Raw genomic sequence first — 15,027 nt, 5'->3', positions numbered from 1 at the left:
TGGGACCATACAGTCATATCAATATAAAATAACTACACTATATCTTTGCATTGCAAGCATTGTTGGAGCACTCACGAGCTGAACTCCTCACATTGCAGATGGTGGCAGGATATTACCAAAGCGTTCTCGCTTGTTTGACCAAAGACATGATTCAGACTGCAGAAAAGGAGGGCTTCAAACTCCTCAAACAAAAGTGTGTGTAACAACAGAAAATGTTGTCAAAGCCATCTCCCGCAATAAATGGACAAGACTGTCATGCTTGTTGCATGTTTCATGTACCTTTGAAATACTTTTAATTTTAATGATTAATTTATGTTTTTGTTCTTTTTTTACTCATAAAATGGAGGCATGTGGACGATCTGCCTCACAGTTCTGAGGACCGGGGTTCAAATCCTGACCCAACCTGTGTAGAGTTTGCATGTTCTCCCTGTGCCTGCGTGGGTTTTCTCAGGGCACTCTGGTTTCCTCCCACTTCCCAAAAACATGTGTGGTAAGTTGATTGAAGACTCTAAATTGCCCTTAGGTTTGAATGTGTGAGCGAATGGTTGTTTATTTCTATGTGCCCCGCGATTGGCTAGCGACCGGTTCATGGTGTACCCCGCCTCTCACCCGAAGATTGCTGGGATAGGCTCCAGCACGCCCGTGACCCTAGTGAGGATAATCGTAACGGAAGATGAATGAATGAATGAATACTCAAAATATATGACTCGTCACCCCCAACCCCCAAATAAAAATCAAGTGAGAACAAATCCAAAATGTATAATCCTATCTGCGTGAAGGGTGGCTTAAATTTAGTGTGCAATAAAAATGTTGTTCTGAAGCAGCAAATGTGTCACTTATATATCTTACTATTCCCTATACCTTCATACAGTTTTAATTTCATCATGGTCAGTGGTTCCAAACATTTGAACCAAGTACCAACCATAAAAATACTTACTCTCTAAGTACCACTACTATGACCAACATTAAAATACAGAAGTCTACTAGGCCTAAAACATTGCAAGAGTTGTATTCCAAACAACTGTCCTGTGAGATTGAGGGGTCACTCCTCATTGACAGAACACCGGTTCCCAAAAACACTGCAAGATGGACCCCTTGTGACCCTATATGTGCCAAGAATGAACAATGAAATTAAGGAAATCCCACATCTGTACGAATGTGTACAGGCCTGCATGAGTACCCTGAATGTGTGCCTTGATTTCTGTGACATTAATGTTTTGATTCTGCAGGTTTGGCAATGAGTCTGTTCATGAGGACTGTACAAAAGTCTTTTAAGCCAGAAGTATGAAGTAACTTTGTGCTGAAAAATATTCTTTGATATGCCAAAACTAAGATTGAAACAATTTAAAGATTGTACTTAATCCCAGTGTGCGACAGTTTAAAAGTTGGGAATTGTTTTTGAAGATGTGCGGAGTCCACCCGGGATTAGGGTGCGGCCACAATGATAAAACGGTGTACCCCGCCTCTCAAAACTAAGATTGAAACAACGCACACTTACCTCACCTTCTAGTGTACTAGGTGCAGTCCTCTCCTGGATCTCCCTCACTGTGGCTGCAGCGTCTGGGGTCCTTGGCCGGTGCTGCCTCCATTGGATGGGTGGTGTCACAAGTGCCTTCCCCAGCTCATTGAGAAAGATGCGCCTCTTGTACAGCTTTGACACATTCCAGTCAGGAAAGATCTCAGTCCAGATGACAAACGCATTATAGGCCGATACATTGATCATGTTATGAAAGATGACCAATGGCCAGCGCGCAGTCATTCGGTTGGTGCTGTAGGACCGTGTTACTTTGTCCAAGTTGTCTACCGCCCCTTTGGTGGCATTGTAATCCAGGATCATGCTTGGTTTTTGGTCCTCTCTTGTGCTGATTTCAGCAGTTTTGTGCAGTGCTCGTGAGCACAACATTCTTTCCCTTTTTGGGGCAGTAAGACACTAGGGCTGTGGTGTCTGTGAAGGCAAACATGTGAGAGAGTGAGTGAGTGTGTGTGTGAGTGAGTGAGTGAGTGAGTGAGACTAAGTCTCACAGTTACAAAGAAAGAAATAGTCTGACATTTCTGACACCCTTTTACCTCCAGTTTGACTGGTGGGTCAAATTGACCCGAACAGTATCTATGTGATATAAACATGCAGGGGGTGGTTGCAAATATGTGAGATGAACCATTTTCATTTTATATGTTGATTGCACTAATTAAGGCAAGCAGAAGAAGTTTCATGCTGCAAAAATACTTTTAACTATTTTTCCTAGATCTTCAAACCTTAAAACGGGTCAATTTGACCCATAACATAACAGGAGGGTTAAGCAGTAGTCAGCACGAAGCATTATGGGTACCCAGACTTCATGTAGTGATGTTTTTAGACTGTAGTTGTAGAAAACGTTGCCCTTGCATTTGTTCTTGTCAATTTTGTTATGCGTGTGTCTATTAGCTATTTGCCAGGTTAATGTTGGTATTTGTGGATTTATTTCATAAAACTCTGTGGCTTGTGTTTTAAACAGTCACTTTCCAGACATGTGCTATATATTTTCAAGCAGTTTAGTGATTTGCCAAATGTATGAGTTACATATACTCAGGTTTATTTTTCTGCTAGTCATTGCTGCCACATTTAACTTCATAAGTCTATACAGCTGACTGTATCAGAGATGTGCAGGTGACTAACTGCACTACACTGACCTTTAAAAATAAAAAAAATAAATAGAATAAAAAAGTGCAATGCAATGAATCCGAACTGCGAAATATCGAGGGATTACTGTAATGTATAGCTTTCTGGTGAGTGTATTAGTTTAAATCGTAGGAGCTCTTTTTTTGCAGTTTGACTCAAATATGCCTTGGCGTGTTTTGGAATTCCGACAGCAATGATCCTATTTATTAAAATTTTAATAATTTTACATGGCACCCTGGTAGCAAGCAGTGTCTTATGCTGTGTAACGTTGCCTAAAAAAATGCACAAAAATCACCTAAAAAGAGCAAGTTATCATAAGTGATTCTTCATGTGCTGAGCTTTGAAGAAAAAAAAATCCACCTCACTGCCAAGTATGCTCACTAGCTTTTGTGACAAGAAATAATGTGTATTACTCCTGAGTTTGATGTTTGAAACAGATTGGCACTACTTCATATCTTCGGAGGGAATTTTGAGAACTCTAATAGAGCAGGGCATAACTTCTGATTCAAGTGGCGGTCACATCATGAAGATTGGCCTTGAATTGCAGTAGACTCAGACATAACTGAAGTGGCCGTTGGTACACAATTTTCAATAAAATATTTCATTGTTATATTTTTCTTTACATTTTAAGAAATTTAGCATTATACTCCAAAGACCTTGCTCTGTTCACACATCCTATATTCACAGTCACGCTTCCATTATCATTAATATGCTCATTCCTTCTATTTAGGAACCTCTTCTTATTTTACTTTAAATTATTCACTTACTTGCCATGTTATACAAGGAAAAAAATCTCTCACAGGCTATGTACTTGCATGTATACCACAATAAGAAAACAAACTTTGCAAGAATCTTTAGCACATATACATTGTTATAAACTGCACTTACCTCTGTGCCAAGTAACATCAATCTTTTCTTATGCTTCATTTATATACATGGTTGTCAATAGAAGACGCATGAATGGAAGAAATATGGTTCTTCCCAAAAGAGACAGGGTTGAAAAATGGGTTGCAAACACCAAGAGAGCAGAAACTTCCCCAGTGAGGTAATAAAAAAAATGCTTCTGGATCTATGCTGCCCTCTAGTGGGAGTCAGGTCGTGTATTTTGTTTGTACAATAAATCTGGTATTTTTTTCACTGGTGCTCATTATAAGAGTTGTACACATTCAGACTTGTATTTTAAAAATTGGCTATGTAAAACTTTATGACAACAGCAGTGATGTTTACCTTCCACCCCTGCTCTACGTTATTGGCTCAGTGCAGTTAGGAAGTGCACACTGAGCCCATGTGCCCTTTTGGGCAGTATATTGCAGACTTGCCAATAAATATGTTCACATAGTGAACTGCAAAACACAGTTAATGGACTTTCAGAGGAGCTGAATTATAAATGAGGTAGTCCTCATCATGTCAGATACAATTACTACATGAATTGTCCTGTTTCCACACTGTCTTCCAATCTTCACATGTATGCGAACAGCAGACACCCAGCAATTACCATTTTTCATTTTCTCCTCCCGCAATGTGGTGTCAAAAGTACATCTGGTCTGGTGAGTGTTTAGCAAGCAGACACCCATCAAGGCAATTTTTCCGTAGGTTTGATGGTTGATGAACAGCAATTATACCTTGGTGTAGTTTTTAATTGTATTTTATTGTTCTCTATACGAGTCACCGAAGGTGAGTGGTACATTTGCCTGACTTCGGTGCAAGCCGAAGTCAGCTAGGATATGTCCAGCATCCAGCGACCCTGAACAGGATGAGCGGTGTAGAGAATGGCTGGATGGATGGATGGTCTTGATACGTTTTCTATTTCTTAAATCATATAATAAGATAAAAAATAAAAAATACAGGAACATACATGTAATTTGAAAATTATTAACAATCATGTAATTAATTGAGAGAATATTATTCAAATCATTAAAATAAGTGCAGCCAAAGAACCGCTGTATATTAGATTGAAGCAGCCTCCCAGAGCTCATGGTCATTTGCAGCTTTGACACACTGCAGTGTTGTCCCTAAAACGTAAAAACACAATGTAGTTTTTGAACAACCAATATTTTTTTAGTAAAGTGTATTGATGCTTTACCTTTTTAGATTTTTTTTCTTTCTCTTTTTCTATTGCTGACCTATTGATAGCCGTCATCTCATGACACTAAGGTATTTAGCCTGTAGTTTGTGGACAGCTATCTCACAAGAACAGCACCAAGTGAACGCTCCTTGGGCTACAACGCATATCACATATATTACAAAACATGACCTTCCTTTGTATGTCATCTAAGCCAGGCTAATTAGTCCAGCCACTGCGCATCAAAACCACTGGCTCCGTCTGTGTTTTGAGTAAAACACTTTTTCCAGACATTACTGATGTTGGCTTTGCATCAATATAGCGTTACTGCTTCTAAACTGAATACCCTACCTTCTCTATGTCCTGTCCTGAACTCCCGCCTTCAATGATCCACCTCTTTTCATAAGGCTTACTACTTTCAGGCATGACAAAGGACAGCATCTCATCATCGTGAATTTTTGACTGCCCGTAATTATCTGTGATATTTTACCTGCAATCATGACTCCTCATAGCCACCTCATCTTGAAAATTACTCGCCTATTTTTTGATAATTCAACATGCTTGGTGACAAATGAAACAATATTTACATCCACAAAATCGTCTGACACATTTGCAGTAGGAAAGACTTTTGTTTCTGATACATGCCCCATTGACATAATTGCAGTTAAAAACGACACTCAACCAGTGCAACGTTGATCAGATAAGTTTTTATTATGTCAGAGATTTAAGAGCTTGAGATGGCACAAAATTAGGTGGAGGTGGCACACTCTTAATTATATATGCAAGAAAAACCCCGGCCAGAGTCAAGTGGTGTCACCTTTTAATTTATGTTTCGAGTCCCTGTGCTTAATCACCATAAAACAGTTTTGTTGAGCCAACAACATGCCTGCAAACCCCAATTCCAGTGAAGGTGGGACATTGTGTAATAGGTAAATACAAACAAAATACAATGAATTGCACATCATTTTCAAACTATATTCAATTGAATGCACTACAAAGAAAAAATGTTTAATGTTCAAACTGAAAACTTTTTTGTTTTGTTTTTTTGCAAATATTTATTCATTGAGAATTTGATGCCTACAACATGTTTAAAAAAAAACAGAGGGACAGAGGTTTCTTTCCTATTTTTGCTGGATGTACAACTTAAGTTGCTCAACAGTCCGCGGTCTCCGTAGTCGTATGTTGCACTTCATAATGCGCCACACATTTTCAATGGGAGACAGGTCTGGACTGCTGTCAGGTCACTCGAGTACTCGTACTCTTTTGCTATCGCTGTTGTAACACGTGCAGAATGTGGCTTGGCATTGTCTTGTTGAAATACAACTCCCAATTCCAATGAAGTTTGGACGTTGTGTTAAACATAAATAAAAACAGACTACAATGATTTGCAAATCATGTTCAACCTATATTTAATTGAATACACTACAAAGACAAGATATTTAATGTCCTAACTGATAAACTTTATTGTTTTTAGCAAATAATCCTTAACTTAGAATTTTATGGCTGCAACACGTTCCAAAAAGCTGGGATAGGTGGCAAAAAAGACTGCGAAAGTTGAGGAATGCTCATCAAACACCTGTTTGGAACATCCCACAGGTGAGCAGGCTAATTGAGAACAGGTGGGTGCCATGATTGGGTATAAAAGGAGCTTCCCTGAATTCACAAGCAAAGATGGGGCGACGTTCAACTCTTTGTGAACAAGTGTGTGAGGAAATAGTCGAACAGTTTAAGAACAATATTCGTCAATGTACAATTTCAAGGAATTTAGGGATTTCATCATCTACGGTCTATAATATCATCAAAAGGTTGAGAGAATCTAGAGAAATCAATGCATGTAAGCGGCAAGGCCGAAAACCAACATTGAATGGCCGTGACGTTCGATCCCTCAAGCGGCACTGCATCAAAAACCGACATCAATGTGTAAAGGATATCACCACATGGGCTCAGGAACACTTCAGAAAACCAATGTCAGTAAATACAGTTCGGCACTACATCCGTAAGTGCAACTTGAAACTCTACTATGCAAAGCAAAACCCATTTATCAACAACACCCAGAAACGCCGCCGGCTTCTCTGGGCCCGAGCTCATCTAAGATGGACTGATGCGAAGTGGAAAAGTGTTCTGTGGTCCGACGAGTCCACATTTCAAATTGTTTTGGGAAATTGTGGACGTCATGTCCTCTGGGCCAAAGAGGAAAAGAACCATCCGGACTGTTATGGACGCAAAGTTCAAAACCCAACATCTTTGATGGTATGGGGCTGTGTTAGTGCCAAAGACATAGGTAACTTACACATCTGTAACTTACACATCTGTGAAGGCTCCATTAATGCTAAAAGGTACATACAGGTTTTGGAGAAGCATATGCTGCTATCCAAGCAACGTCTTTTTCATGGATGCCCCTGCTTATTTCAGCAAGACAATGCCAAACCACATTCTGCAAGTGTTACAACAGCGTGGCTTCGTAGTAAAAGAGTGCGGGTACTAGACTGGCCTGCCTGCAGTCCAGACCTGTCTCCCATTGAAAATGTGTGCCGCATTATGAAGCGTAAAATACGACAACGGACACCCTGGACTGTTGAACAGCTGAAGCTGTACATCAACCAAGAATGGGAAAGAATTCCACCTACAAAGCTTCAACAATTAATGTCATCAGGTCCCAAATGTTTATTCAATGTTGTTAAAAGAAAAGGTGATGTAAAACAGTGGTAAACATGACCCTGTCCCAGCTTTTTAGGAATGTGTTGCAGCCATAAAATGATGAAATGAAAGTAATGATTATTTGCTAAAAACAATCAAGTTTTTCAGTTTGAACATTAAATATCTTGTCTTTGTAGTGTATTCAATTAAATATAGGTTGAACATTATTTGCAAATCATTGTATTCTGTTTTTATTTGTTTAACACGATGTCCCAACTTCATTGGAATTGGGGTTGTAAACACGGACATCCCAGAAAAAGATGTTGCTTGGATGGCAGCATATGTTTCTCCAAAACCTGTATGTACCTTTCAGCATTGATGATGCCTTTACAGATGTGCAAGTTGCGTATGCTATGGGCACTAACACACCCCCATACGATCACAGATGCTGGCTTTTGAAGTTTGTGCTGATAACAATCCGGGTGGTCCTTTTCCTATTTGGCCTAGAGGACACGACGTCCATGAGTTTAATTTAACTGACAATGGTTTTCTGAAGTGTTTCTGAGCCATCGTGGCAATAACCTTTACACAATGATGCCGGTTTTTAATGTAGTGTCACCTGGGGGGTGAAAGGTCATGGCCAGTCAATGTTGGTTCTCGGCCTTGCCGCTTACGTGCAGAGATATCTCCAGATTCTCTGAACCTTTTGATGATTTTATGGACCGTAGATGATGAAATCATTAAATTCCTTGCAATTATGAATTTCCTAAATTCCTTGCAATTGTACACTGGGAAACGTTCTTAAACTGTTGGACTATTTGCTCATGCAGTTATTCAGAAAGTGGTGAACCTCACCACATCATTGCTTGTGAACTACTGAGCCTTACTTGGATGCTCCTTTCATACCCAATCAAGACACTCACCTGTTTCCAAGTAACCTTTTAACTTGTGCAATGTTCCAAACAAGTGTTATTATTATTATTATTATTTTTTTTTTCTTTTTAGCATTCTTCAACTTTCCCAGTATTTTGTTGCCCCTGACCCAGCTTTTTTGGAAGTTGTTGCAGGCATCAAATTCAAAATGAGAGAATATTAGCAACAAAAAAAAACCCACTGTTCATCAGTCTGAAATTTAATATATTGTCTAAATTGAATAAAGGTCAAAAAGGATTTGCAAATCATTGTGTTCTGTATTTAATTTGCATTTCACACAACGTCCCAATTTAATTGGAATTGGGGTTTGTATTTTCTCTACATCCCCACCCACTCTGTGCAGAGCGCTGTCCTGATCTGTTCTGTTTACAATTTGATACTCATTTGGACGGCATGTAAAGGACAGTGCCTTGACTGTCACTCTATTAGCATTCCAAGTCCTTGATTTTCTCTCAGTAAACATCATTACCACGTGCTAAAAGCATACACATTCATTGCTGGCAAACACACACACACGTATGAGGCACACTCACAAGCTGTTCGTCCAAATCATCACTAGCAGATTAGCAGTGATTATAAACAAGCATGGAGGATTAATCCTGTGTGTTCTGTCTACCTTTCCAGTCAGCTAGCCAGGCTAATTATCAAGTAGAAGATCGGTTATGTAATCGCACATTTAGACAAACAAACACGTGAACTAAGCTTACTTTCTTTGTTTGTTCAATACATCACTTGCTGCTGTTTTGCTACTCTTTGCATGTAGAGACAACGACATCAGAGGTTGAATGTCACACTGCAGTGTGCTTCACATTGCATGTGTGTCCTCTTGATAGCTGTTGAGGAAATTTGGACACCAGGGTGGCAAAAGACTTCCAAGTCATCAATTCCCATAAGTGTTTAACCAGCAGAGGTGGCAAAAAGCACTCACACTCTGTATTTAAGTGGAAGTACAGATATGTACTGGTAAAAGTACAAGTACTGATTTGACTCCTTTGCTTATGTAAAATAAAAAGTATAGATTCTGAAATTTACTGAAGGACAAAAATTGCAATGTTAGTCATTCGAACTGCTCTAAGTGCTCGAGGACTGCATCTTTTTGCACAATTGTAAAAAAAAAAAAAAAAAAAAATGTACTGGCATTACCAGATAACTAGCAACCCTTTACTGCTCAGTGACTGTTTTTGTTTTTTATTTTTTTTGTTAATGTCTTTATGTCTCAAAAGTGTTCTCTGTCAATTGACTATCTGTTGTCGTACTAGACCGGCTCCAACTACCGGAGACAAATTCCTTGTGTCTTTTTTAGACATACTTGGCAAATAAAGATGATTCTGATTCTGAAATAAAATAAAATAAAATAAAATAAAATAAAATAAAATAAAATAAAATAAAATAAAATAAAATAAAATAAAATCTATCCATCCATCCATCCATCCATCCATCCATTTTCTGAGCCACTTCTCCTCACTAGGGTCGCGGGCGTGCTGGAGCCTATCCCAGCTGTCATCGGGCAGGGGGCGGGGTACACCCTGAACTGGTTGCCAGCCATTCGCAGGGCACATACAAACAAACAAACATTCACACTCACATTCACACCTACGGGCTATTTAGAGTTGTCAATTAACCTGCCATGCATGTTTTTGGGATGTGGGAGGAAACCTGAGTGCCCGGAGAAAACCCATGCAGGCACGGGGAGAACATCCAAACGCCACACAGGCGGGGCCGGGGATTGAACCCTGGTCCTCAGAACTGTGAGGCAGACGCTCTAACCCGTCGTACACCGTGCCGCCTAAAATAAAATACAATTACTGTCAATTATATATAGGCTATTGTATGCTGTTTTCATAACTTGGCACGAAACAAATACCATTTCTTTTAAATCAAGCGCTAGTTCGCGTTGACTCAGGCGGCTGTGGCTCAGTAGGTAAAGCGGGTCATCCAGTGACCAAAGAGTAGCTGGTTCAAATACCGGCTCCAACTGTCCACATGTCGAAGTGTACCTGGGCAAGCCACGGAACCCTAATTTTCTCCCAGTGGGCCTGGCAGCGCCTTGCATGGCAGCAGTTCCCCACTGGTGTGTGAATGGTTGAATGTGAGGCCTTGTAAAGCGCAAGTGTAGATAAAGCACTATATAAGTGCAGTACATTTACCATTTATGTTATCAAAATGTGTTGCCATAGCTTTGCTAATCTTGTGAGCTGACAAACAGAAAATACTTAATTAGCTACTATCAACTGAAATAATATACCTTACATGTATATGTGTGTGTTTTTTTTTGGTTTTTTGTAGATTTAATTGAGAATTTTTAAAAAGCCAGAAGCTGGTAGTTTTTAGGCGCAAGACAAATCGCATACACAACATATCATTCTTGAAGCAGACAATTTTCCACCATATATTTCCCCAATAGCTCACAATCAATATCTCAACTGACTTTATCTGTCTCTATTTACATATTTTTTACATGGTGTCGTCATCCACAGAGGCTGTAAAAAGTACCAGCCCTATTTTGACAAAGTAAAGTATAGTACAAAAACTTTGTACTTTGAATTTAATTTGCAGTTTGAATGTGAAATATGTTTTGTGACACTAGTAGTGCTGGATATTTTCTGACACACCTTGTGTTTGTACTTTGTTATTTCCACAAATGATGACCAGAAATATTGATTTTTGCTTTTGTAGGGAAGAATTTAGTGATAATGTATCCTGAACTAGGTATACAGTAGGAAATAGATGGCTGGATGGATTTCAAGATGAAAGTACTGAGGTGTTCACTGGCATGGTGACTGTGTACAAAAACTCATGTTTGGGAGCACAATATGCAAGAATACTGCATGTCCCCTTTTAATATGATAATATTTTGTTATTGTTATTTTGTTCTTCTAGCAGATGCTAGAAAGTATAGAGTACAAAATGTGTCCCCCTCTGAATACTCTCCATCTTTTAAATCACAGGTTGAGGCCATCCTCGTCAACATCTTTGGGGGGATCGTCAACTGTGCTATTATTGCCAACGGTATCACCAAGGCCTGTCGAGAGCTGGAACTAAAGGTGCCTCTGGTGGTCAGACTTGAAGGTAAGAAAACGGTTCTTTAAAGCAGTGGGTCCATAAGCACCTAGGATGATGATGACCTTGAAGTCACCCATTTTTCCAGGATCTTTGTCGACTGCATTGTATTAGTCGATTGTCTTATTGTTGCTGTGGTCTATCGCCATTTAGCTGCTGGCCCCACAGCCTGATGCATACAGGAAACACTTAAAATTACCTGTTACACTGTGTTCCCAGCAGCCAGAGCTGCCCCATTTTCCCGAAACTTTGTGTTACATGAGATTCTGGCCATTGTTTTTCCTCTTTATTCAAGCTTTGCTCAGTCTTCTCATCGTCTATCATGGTACTTGTGATAGGACATGGGGGAAGGGGCTGCTGAGTCCCAGAGGCTCAAAGGTACACTATGGTTTGGCCCCCAGTCTGCCACTGCCTGCCTGTATGTTTCATTCTGAGTGGGCCGCCCACGTTTCTCACGTTTTGCTCAAAGTCTGACACGTTTCATATTCATTGATTTTCTTAAGAGTCAACATGTACGGAACCGAACCGAAAACCGTGACCATGCAAAACCGAGATACGAACTGAACTCTGTGAATTTTGTGAACGTGAGATGCCAGGAAAATACATACGCTTCACATCTTATGATGGGCCGCCTCCAATTTTTTTTTACACCCCATTACAGTACGGTCAGGTTGTCTTGCATTTAGCCCGTTTTACTCTGGCCAACCAGATTTCTAATCCACACCATGACTGCTGTGGCAAATTTTTTGACAGTTTAAAAATCTGGCCAGGCAATCACGGCCTGACATGTCCATTCCGTTTTATCCATGGTGCCTGAAACAGGGCTGCCGTAGTGTAAACACAGCATAATACACCTTTCTATCTGTGTTTGTCCTAAAAACAGTCAGCTTTGGGTCTAACAAATCCATGTCTACCAACAAGAGCATAAAACAAAAACTTTAAGAGCACCTATTTTTCACCCTTATTTTACCTTTGAAACCATTGTGTTATTGCTGCTGTATGAGCTTATTCATCTTCATTGCAGCCCAGTGTCCCAGTACGAACAGCAGTGCATTTCTCATGTGTGTCACATTCTGCTGCACTCGTCATTAGCGGTGGCAAGAACAACAGTAGAGACAGCACTGATAAGCTCACCTTTCAACCTGTGTATGCTAATGTTGCCTGGACAGCTGTGTGTGTGTGTGTGTGTGTGTGTGTGTGTGCGTGCCCGCGCGCTGATTTAGAGTGTGTGTGTGGAGAATGTGATTAAAAGAGTGACTCTTAAGGGTTCTTTATACTCCCGCGGCTCCTATGTGGCAATTGATGCGCACATGGCGCAAATTGTCACTGCGCGCAGGATGCCGCGGAGATCATCTCTCGTGATTGGTCCGTTTTAGTCACATGCTGTGATAATGTACTCAGCTTTCCCCTTGGTTCCACATACCACTTACGCCGCAGCCTTCTTGATCGATTTTGCAGCCTAATTAAACATATCATCTGGTCATCTAGGTCCATTTGTTCTAGTAGATACTGTTCCACGGTCGACATTGCTGTTGCTTTGTTCCTTGTTCCGGAAAAGAAAAACGGCTACCGGAAATGGCCATAAAATGTAGAGGAAACGCCACCCTGTGGTGTCCTGGCCAATACCAGCCGTAGCGACACCCCCGACTTGGAGGAGAACTGCGGAACATTTTCAAAACAGCGTCGATCGTGATCGACAGGTAGAGCTCCATGCCCATCATGGTAGACTGCGAGTCATTTTCAAAGTAAAACCTATGCCGATTTAAAATATATACTATTATCATTTATTTTCTTATTACTTTGAATAATTTTAGTTGGATGTTTACGACTAGGTTCATTGTTCATTTGGATCACCAACGGGTCATATTATGATTTATTGTATTATCTTATTATTTCGTTCATTTTATTTTGAAAAGCCCAAAAAAGGTTACACTGCTAGTGTGTCTGCAAACTTCACAGAGGTAGTCGGATTGATGTGCTCTGGCAAAAAAGCAAATACGTAGGTGCATTATTTCCATCAACAATGGGTAAGCGAATTCCTCTTCACGTCATCAAATGGGAAAACGATATCCCTCATATGCAAATACGAGCATATGTCGTCATGTTCATCGACTTTGTTTCTTGCTAAAATAACAAAATTGCAAATTGTCACTTTTAAGAAGGGTTTTTTGCTACCAATCCCCCTTTCAAAATAAATGAAAAATAGTTTAACAAACAACTTTATACTGGCACCTGATTTCTAAAGTAGGTAAAGATAAATTTTTTGTGTATATGTAATAATATGAGGCAATCATACATTTATATGGGTTCACAGTCATAATGGCCCTCTGAGGGAAACCATAACTTCAATGTGGCCCACGACAAAAATTAGTTTGACACCCCTGCTTTAAAGGAAAAAGGCACTGCTATTCCCCTTTCTTCAGTTTCTGTAAAGGAATAACATTTGATAAATGTTCTTCATGTTTTGACGTTTTTCCCCAAATGCATTTTCACTTATCTACACAAGTATCGGTACTACTTTTTTTAATTATTTTGTTTTTTCACTTTTTTCATACACTGCTATGATCCTGAACACAGTTGCAAGTCAGGGATCTACGATGTAAAAGAAAATAAGTAGACCCTTCAGCATAAAACTCCCAAGCCTTATTGTCTAAGATGACACACCAACTCCAGAAGATCACTGCTGGTGGTTGGCCTAACCATGTTTGCTTGGCCTGGGCCTTATTCACGCTTTCGCTGTGGGTCATTACATCTTGGGTTGCAGTCTAGTGAAGAAGATTGGTTGGGAATCAATCAGCTCAGCTTGCTTGGCCGGCTGCAGGGCAGTGGGCACAGCTCAATGTTCTTCAATGGGATCAGAATGGATTAACTGGCACACTTTTAATTGGGAAAGCTCATTTAAATGGATTGGCGTGATTGCATTGGTCCAAGAGTTGTGTATTCTCATTAGTGGAGGAGAAGAAAGGACTTTTGATGCAGGCAGAGTTGAAGGAGGGAATCAAAAGAGTTGCATGAGGTGTTTTTGTTAAGTGGAAGCGTCTTACTAAACCTCCTTTGATCACTTGCTGCAAAAGACGTCTGAGAGTTTACACACACATGCTTCAGTCCTATCATGTTTTGGCAAATCTTTTTATGACAGACTAAACTAAGGAAGCAATCTTGTCTTTGTGGGTTTTTATTTCAAGAAAAAAAAAATCTTTGCAAAGAGAGAAAAAGGTACAAGTCGCCATGAGTTATTAACCCCTTACTGAAGCACAAGCAAAAAAATCACCTCCATTATACAGAAGAGAGACAGAGAGGAACAGAAAAAAAAGAAAAGAAATACACCCCTTTCATTCTCACAACATTCCCACACAATTAGCTTTGTCCAGCTGCACTCAAATTTATATTTATAGGAATGGGTGCATGCAGAGGGGAGGGAGCGGAGCGGTAGGAGGTGGCGGTGCCGCGTGCGCAGGAGGTGGGCACTGACCGCTGTCACCTGGCTGGACTTGCTCAAGCTGCTGATGGACTTGGGCCGGTGGGGGATATGGGGGAACCCAATCACTGGCGTCATCCCGACATCTTCCACCAGGCAACCTCGGATACAGTGACAAAGGAGGAGATGCACAGTTAGCAGTTTCTTTGCACTCTTTTCCTTTTTTAACCTTGTCTGAGTCCTTTTAAACCTTCTAACGCT

At 40.2% G+C, this 15,027-nt stretch overlaps 1 protein-coding gene across 2 annotated transcripts in view; it reads left to right on the top strand.

Moving 5' to 3' along the window:
- The window catches only part of suclg2 (succinate-CoA ligase GDP-forming subunit beta), a 131,223-nt gene that overhangs the window by 102,589 nt on the left and 13,607 nt on the right, over positions 1 to 15,027 (top strand). For both annotated transcript variants that reach the window (XM_061784715.1, XM_061784714.1), the window contains exon 10: positions 11,237 to 11,357. In XM_061784715.1, coding sequence (XP_061640699.1) covers positions 11,237 to 11,357 — 121 coding nt within the window. The remainder of the gene's footprint in view (positions 1 to 11,236; positions 11,358 to 15,027) is intronic.

The sequence above is a fragment of the Phyllopteryx taeniolatus genome, chromosome 9 (genome assembly GCF_024500385.1).
Source record: "Phyllopteryx taeniolatus isolate TA_2022b chromosome 9, UOR_Ptae_1.2, whole genome shotgun sequence".
NCBI lineage: Eukaryota > Metazoa > Chordata > Actinopteri > Syngnathiformes > Syngnathidae > Phyllopteryx > Phyllopteryx taeniolatus.
Note: the sequence above shows the minus strand (reverse complement) of the source record. Positions and strands in the feature narration are given on the sequence as shown.